We start from the raw sequence: 7500 nt of genomic DNA, 5'->3' as shown, positions 1-7500 counted from the left end.
CTATGGTTCCCTATAAACATCAGACAATAGCAGTGTTTAACATACAGATGGAGAACAGAAAATAGGTGATTAGAATCTATCTCTACAGAGGCATCAACACAAAACATTAGATCAATTATTACCCATAACTACATATTGGGTATGCCAAGATATACAACAAAAAGATACATGCAAAGTGAATTTGGGTTGGGTGGCCTGCTAAGTTACGACTTGGCTATATAAAATATATATACATTTTTTTTTCCAAATTCATTCTAGTTACTATAATTACAAAGATATGTAGGCAGCTGTTGATTTCTAAAAGTTAGTAATTAGATGAAGAATTAGCAGTCTAAACTTCTCTACAACCTACAGGTTAGTCTGAATGAAAAAGTAATAAAACATAACCCATGGGTTTGCCATAATCATAGTCTTTGGAATATTCTGGTTTCATGGTGCCATATGGACAATAAACACAGGCATGTGAGCATGACAGCAAAAGAGAGAGACAAACAGCCATTAAGGAAAAGAATGTGAGAGGGGGAGAGGGAACAGGAGGAAGGAGCAGGAGCAGCAGAGACAGGAGGAGTTAGAAGGAATGGGAGAGAGAAGGGAGAGTAAGAGGGAATAGGAGAGAAGCAGGAGAGGTAGGGGGAATGTGAGAGACGAGGGAGGGGAGGAGGATAGGGAGAGGTAGAGGAAATCGGAGATAGGCAGGAGAGATAGAGGGAATGGAAGAGAGGAGGGAGAGGAAGAAGGGGAGAGGTAAAAGGAATGCGAGAGAGGGAGGAGAGGAGGAGGATAGGGAGAGGTAGAGGGAATGTGAGAGTGGAGGAAGAGGAGGAGGATAGGGAATGTGAGAGAGGAGAGAGGGGAGGAGGATAAGGAGAGGTGGATAAGGAGAGGTAGAGGGAATGGGAGATAGGAGGGAGAGGAGGAGATAGTGAGTTTGAGAGAATAGGAGAGAGGAGGGAGAGGTGGAGAGAATGGGAGAGAGAATGGGAAAGAAGAGGGAGAAGTAGAGAAAATGGTAGAGAATAGAGAAAGGTAGATGGAATGGGAGAGAGGAAGGAAAGGAGGAGAGGGTAATTGAGTGAGGGATGAGAGAAAAAGGAGGGGGAGGGGCAGGGGAGGGAAAGGGGGGAGGGGGCAGGAGAGAGAGAGAGAGAGAGAGAGAGAGAGAGAGAGAGAGAGAGAGAGAGAGGAGAGAGAGAGAGAGAGAGAGAGAGAGAGAGAGAAAGAGAGAGAGAGAAGGGGAGGGAAAAGAAGGAGAGGGGAAAGAGACACCTTTAGTTTGCTTGCACAGTATTACTTATACATGACAAATATTGTGCCTGTCCTTTCCCCTTTCATCTCTCATAGGAGTTATTCATGTCCAAATTTCCAATTGAAAATAAGCATATCAGACTGTAATTACTTATATTATGATATATGAAACTGTCAGGAACTTGTCATCAATTTGGTAAATGCTAAAGACTTGAGTGTTCCAATAAGCTGGTTTACAAAGTAAGGCACTATTCACTGAACTCTTAGATGCTAATGAAAAAACGCTCATTAAAAATCCATGTATATAAATTTGAATGCTGCCAGCAACGTAAAACAAATCTTTTTCATTTCTTTACTGCAACTTTTTATAAAAGATCACTCATTTTTTTTCTATCCTTCCCTAATACCTGCCATGTAAAATCAAACCCTGAAGCTCAACTCATGACCACTGTGCATGGCTTCTCAAAATGTGGAGCCTATTCCCTCACTTCTTCCTTTCCCACATTCACCGTACTCAAATGGTATTATATATCAGTCACATTGTGTTATGTCACTGACTTTTTACTGCTTAAACACCAATAAGCATATACAAAAATCTAAATATTAACTTTGCTGTTCAATAAGTTTTTAGTTGCTTTATGAGGACTTTACTTCAAGGCAGTACGTTTCAAGTTTCATTCATATGCAATGAGCAACTGTAATAACTTTTCAGCTTTGATACTCTATTGATGCTGTTGCTCTATGTATTTGATGTGCCTGGGGCCTTAATTACCTTTGTGCAATAAGAAACTGGCCTATTTGTAGTTAGGGGGGCAGACAAGTTGGAAGATTTGTGGTTCTTAGGAGTTAATCACATAACACTTTTACCCGTATTTACTTTGTCATACCTGCAATGTTTTCTGATATGTCTGTCAAGTTAATATGCAATTAGGCCTACCTCTAGCTTCCTTCCTATGCTTCTCTCTGTTATGACTGATATTATCCGGTGTGCAAGGTATGCACTAAAATATTTATGATATGCATTTACCATTATTATCGTAAGCCTACAAGCCAACAGGAACTGTAGATGCCATGCCAATTGAAGAACTGTCCACCCAAGATAGGGTACATTACCCTAAACTCCCCATCCTAGCCTTTATGAGGCAATTATCATCTGATACCAGACTAGGAGTATACTAAGAGAATCCTATAAATAATTATTGATTCATCCCAATGCTTGGCTTATTCCAGTATGACCAGTCATGATATATGCTGCAATGCTATGTATATGTCAACCATCTATCTTTGTATACCTATGTAGGACTTCCCAGAAGAACCCACATTATCTTCACAATGACCTTCAGCCTCGAGTGTATGTAAACAAACAATAAACATGACCTCAGAGAACAAAGAAAAAACATCCAAAAATGTAACTTCCCACCAGAACTGAACATCCATGTCTCAATCACCTACAAATCCACGGGAATTAAGATCAATATTCTTAAAATATACGTAAGAAAAGGGTAATGCATTGTAAAGAAAAACATTTATTCATCTCTGGCGTATACAAGTTATAGAATATATCAGAGTAAATAATCTATACAAGAGTGCCAGAGAAAGTAATTCCTAGTAGATATGTATAAAAGAAAAACTAATAGAGCCTGTCGGCCCACTTCGGAGGTAAACTATCTTAAATAACGCTTGACCGCCGAAGACTGTTGCCATGAAAGAAGAGACCAACAGACACCCTGGCTTATTTCCACCCCTCGCTAGACGGCTTGGAACATCATCCTTACTTCTCTAAAGTGAAGTTTCTGCAAGAGATGATGTCTACCCTGCTGGCGGAGACCGGGAACCCTCGTGGAATGCCCGGTACTTGACATTATTGGCAAAAATGAGTAGGTAGCCGTTGTCTCATCCTTCCCCGGTCGCCGCCTCTGTTGTGGTGAAACAGCTGATCCAACCTCCTCTCACGCCGCTTTATTTTCACCTTTCCGACTGTATTTTCTGGTTCACGGTGGCCCTTGATGGCGATTGGGATTCATGATGTGTTGCATTTTAAAAGAGGGCTTGGACAGATGTTTAAATTTCAATTAACGTGAGTTAATTATTTTCACATTGCTTGGTTGAAAACGGTCACATTTTAAAAAACGTTCAGAAGAATATCAAATGAAACAGGGGTAAGATAGTTTTACAAAATTAAAATTCGAGCCAAAAGAAACGAATGCATAATTAATCAACGCAACCATCGTACATAAATGGCATAAAACGCGAGGAGAGTCTCTTGCGCATCTCGCTTTTCACTTTCTTCCTCGTGCGACCGCAGTGCCATCTGTTGGCGAGAAGAACAACCAGTGCGTGTGGCCCGAGTGAAGATGAGTTCCAGACCCGACATCAACCGCCGCAGTAAGTCAATTTATGTGATTTTCTTTGATGAACGTGAGGGTTAGTGTGGTTATTCGGATAAATGAAGATCCTAAATACCCGATTTCCTTTACAGTTGCGACGATCGCCAAGAAGAAGAGGGCGAAAAAGGCGAAACCCAACAGGCCTCAGGCACCCAAGGCTCGAGAGGGCAATGACAACAATTCCGCAAGAGGAAGGTGAGTCTCTTTTTAATATTCGGTAATGGTAGAGTAACGTCTTATTCTGTGTATTTTTTACACTTGCTTAGACGATTTGTGGGAGGAATGTAGGGGTTACCGGGTTTTTTTAAAAAGAGAAAACTGTGATTTTTTTTCTCTCGCTTTTGAGTTTTGTCGACTTTTTTCTCCTTTCTTCTCGTTTTTCTAGAGATTTTTAATTTTCGTTCTACATGACAGCATTTCGTTATGATGGATCACTCGGAGTTTACTTCATTTGCCAGATCGACTTATTACAAAGATACTGGAAAACACGAGTTTACTAAAAAAAAAAAATATTATGTCAAATGTCAGAAAACATCCTGAAAGCGAAAAAGGAAGCGATTTAAAACAAAAAAACAAAACAAAAAGTAAAAGTGCGATTGCAATAATTTTCATCCGTTTATTGTTTTGCCGAAGAAGTAAACATCGAAAATAGAAATATGACACCTGAAACTCTTTACAACCATTTATATTACGAATTTTGTATTAAAAGTTCTCAAGGAACAGTGTGTCCAAAGGTGCTACATTTCATGTAATTGTCTTGCAATGTCTTTGTTTTTAAGTAGGAGTCTTGTTAGGGTTAGCATTCGTTTTAATTGTAGGAATTTGACATCTTGCCTTGGGGGTAATGATAGAAATTGGTTTATGGTGTTTCTTTCTAGGAAATAGAAATATGGGATTATTAATTATAAACCTGATTTGAATTATTTAATTATTTCATAAGTGTTTCCTCGAAAGGATGGGTTCTTTGCAGTAGAACACACACTGTAGATAAGGTATTTTTTTGCTTGTAGGCCTATTCTCATGCTGGATAATAGATAACAATTCAAAGCTTATCTGAGAGTCCATGCGGGCACTTGATTGCTTATCAAGCAGAGAATTTTTTATGGGAACACGTGTTGGAAGGTCTGTTTTCACAAGGCTAAAAGCACTTCCTTGTGGCCATGTGGTTATGTATGAATTGGTTAAATGGTTTCCAGTGTTCTTGTCCTGGCTATTACTGACATTGTTGATATGAGCCATGATTATTTTGAAATTGAATTAGGCCTTGATGGTGATTATCATGAAGTAGTCATAAATCCTTGTTTTGTGAAAGATATTTTTTTCTCTTAAGACAAGGAGGTGTGTCTCAGGGCAATTATTTTAAATTTGGCTAATCAAAATGGTGTGCAGTTAATACTGGAGTGTTGATAATAGGATGAGTTGATCTCTAATTGCAAATCCAACGTTTATTTTTAGAATGAAGGCAACAGATGCTGACTGTGAGAAACAAAGCATAAATGTTTATCATAAGTAAACATGTCCCTTTTTTAAGACTGCTGAAATTCACTTATAAGATTTTGCAATTTTTAACAAGGAAAGGCTGGATACTCTGATGATATATTTGTTTTTAACTGGGAAAGTATGCACACTTGTTATGTGGGAAGCATTTTGATGAATTAGCTTTTTCATATTTTGTGAGATCATCTGTTTAGCATCTGGATATGAAGATGAATAATGTCATGTTTGGATAGATTAGGGAGAAAGATCTTGGATATTTGCCTGTTTCAGTATTCTGTTTTTGTGACTGACCTACTGCTGCTGTCATTCATTCATTTTCTAGTCTGAGATTTTTTTGGTGGTACCTTTATTTACACATAGAGTTGTGATGTGCATGAACCATTAATGAACTAGAAAATATTGAGAAAAGTACAGACCTCAGTGATTATGTTTACAATGATTCTACCCTTGATCTATTCTTACTCTATCCCAACATCTACTCATCTATCCCAATCAACACCAAAATTTGTTCAGTTGGTTTTGGGGCTATATGCATCCTAGCCATAAGTTTTAATCAAGACCTGTCAAACTTCTGTTGTAATCCTGGTAATGAACCAGTTCATTTGTGTTGGTAAATGTATGCATATACAGATAGGTAAATGTGGCTCATTCTATACCAGATGACAACCTCCATTTGGCAGAGGTTAAAAAAATAGAAGTGACATGTGTTATTAATTTATAGGGAAACAAGCAGACCATCTTTTGCATCTGGAATGTGTTAGAATATATTAGATGAGATAAGAAAAACAATGGTGAATAGGAGCATGTTCAAGGATACTGAGGTGAATTTGAGTGTATTTGTGTTTGTCATTTAGTAATGTTTTCCATGTTTTTTCATTGGAAACTAAATTAAGGAACAGATAGGTCTGTAAATATGTAGTTAAATCATGTAAAGAGGTAGGCAATTGATAGCTTTTTGAGATTAGATATATTTTATCTTTGTGAGGTGACTCCATATTGATATGGTTCTTTGAAAGAATGCACTGAAATAGAAATAACCCTTGTATATGATTATTTATTCAAGCTCTATCTTGGAGGTTTTTAGATCCTTGCCTAAGCGTGAGGCATGGAGGCTGCGAAATTATATACAGATCCACAGACTTTGTGCATAAACAGATGTTTAAGGCATTCTTTATAGGCATTATATTAGTTGTGTCCTCTGTTTTCATGTAGTTCTATTCTGGATAATGAACAGTATATCTAATTGTTATCATTTTCCTTTATTTTTAATGTATCTTATATTATGTGTTGATAACACGATCTCTTATGTTTGCTCAGGCATATCACACATTTATACACATAACTTGTTCAGTCTGCCCAACTATCATGTTTATGCCCCAAATTATTTTTTGCAATAATTATCAAGTTGGCACATCTATAAGTTGTGTGTATATTTGTGTATATATTATATATATATATACATATGTATGTATATGTGTATATATAATGCTGATAAGTGTATTTAGATCTAAGACTCAAAAAAGCTGAGGGTGTTGTTATACTTTGCCCTGACTGAGAGAATTGAAGGTAGTTTTGGGTGGTTAAATCTATTTAACCATGTCCATGTAAACATGTGATGTTGTGCACTGAAACTGCTCTTATTTTTACATGTCATATGATAATAACAATTAAGATGATTAGTGGTGACCTGTGTGAGTGATTGTTTTATGTGTAGGCATCACTGATTCTGATCAAGATAAGTTCAACTTGTTACAGGGTGAATGTTTTACAAGAGTCACAACATTAGATGTGATAGCTAGATGAACATATAATTACAGACATAAACATGGAGGCTTAGGCTTAGATTGCTGATATTTAGAATATTTATTTTTGAATATGATAAAATTGTTTTCCTGCCCACCTTCCTTCTTTATGTGAAATACTGCTTTAAAATGAAGCTCAGGCCTGTACAAAGTACCCATACCATTGGTGCCGATCTTAAGCTCACACCTCACACCTTTTATAAGAACATTTTGTTGTTAAACCAAAACATCCATAAGTGCATGGGAATTCCTCAAGATGGCTAATAATCTATTTTTTGTGAAGAATCAAAGGAAATGGAAGGTGAGCATTTAACTTACATGCAGGTAACTGAATGATTTCCATTTTAAGCATTGGCAGCCCCACAACTAATAAATCATTAGAATTATGCAGTATTCCTCCCAGCATGTAGATTGCATGTGCTAAGTAGTGTCAAGTTTCGGTGACGGTCCAAATAGCATCCAGACTCATTGCCGTGGTTGACTTTAAGCATAGCATATTGTGTCCAGATGAGGTAGTGAGGAGTGATGGACTCATGGTTAGGAGCTTTGTACTCTTGCACTTCTTGTTT

General features: G+C 37.5%; 2 protein-coding genes across 2 annotated transcripts in view; one reads left to right on the top strand and one right to left on the bottom strand.

Annotated features, from left to right (window-relative positions):
* Positions 1–3226, bottom strand: part of LOC113810470 (uncharacterized) — a 40417-nt gene extending 37191 nt beyond the window's left edge. Inside the window, exon 1 of the mRNA XM_027362156.2 lies at positions 3021–3226. Within this exon, the coding sequence (XP_027217957.1) occupies positions 3021–3107 (87 nt within the window). The 5' untranslated portion in view covers positions 3108–3226. The remainder of the gene's footprint in view (positions 1–3020) is intronic.
* A 249-nt stretch (positions 3227–3475) lies between these two features.
* On the top strand, positions 3476–3827 carry LOC113810471 (uncharacterized; the record flags this gene model as incomplete). The annotated part of the gene is given in 2 exon segments (XM_070132734.1): positions 3476–3630; positions 3725–3827. Coding segments are annotated over 2 exon segments (134 nt in total), but the record flags the coding sequence as incomplete, so codon positions are not given.
* Between the last annotated feature and the right edge of the window lie 3673 nt (positions 3828–7500).

This window comes from Penaeus vannamei, chromosome 18, assembly GCF_042767895.1.
Source record: "Penaeus vannamei isolate JL-2024 chromosome 18, ASM4276789v1, whole genome shotgun sequence".
Taxonomy (NCBI): domain Eukaryota; kingdom Metazoa; phylum Arthropoda; class Malacostraca; order Decapoda; family Penaeidae; genus Penaeus; species Penaeus vannamei.
The sequence above is the reverse complement of the archived record's forward strand: the minus strand, read 5'-3'. Positions and strand labels throughout refer to the sequence as shown.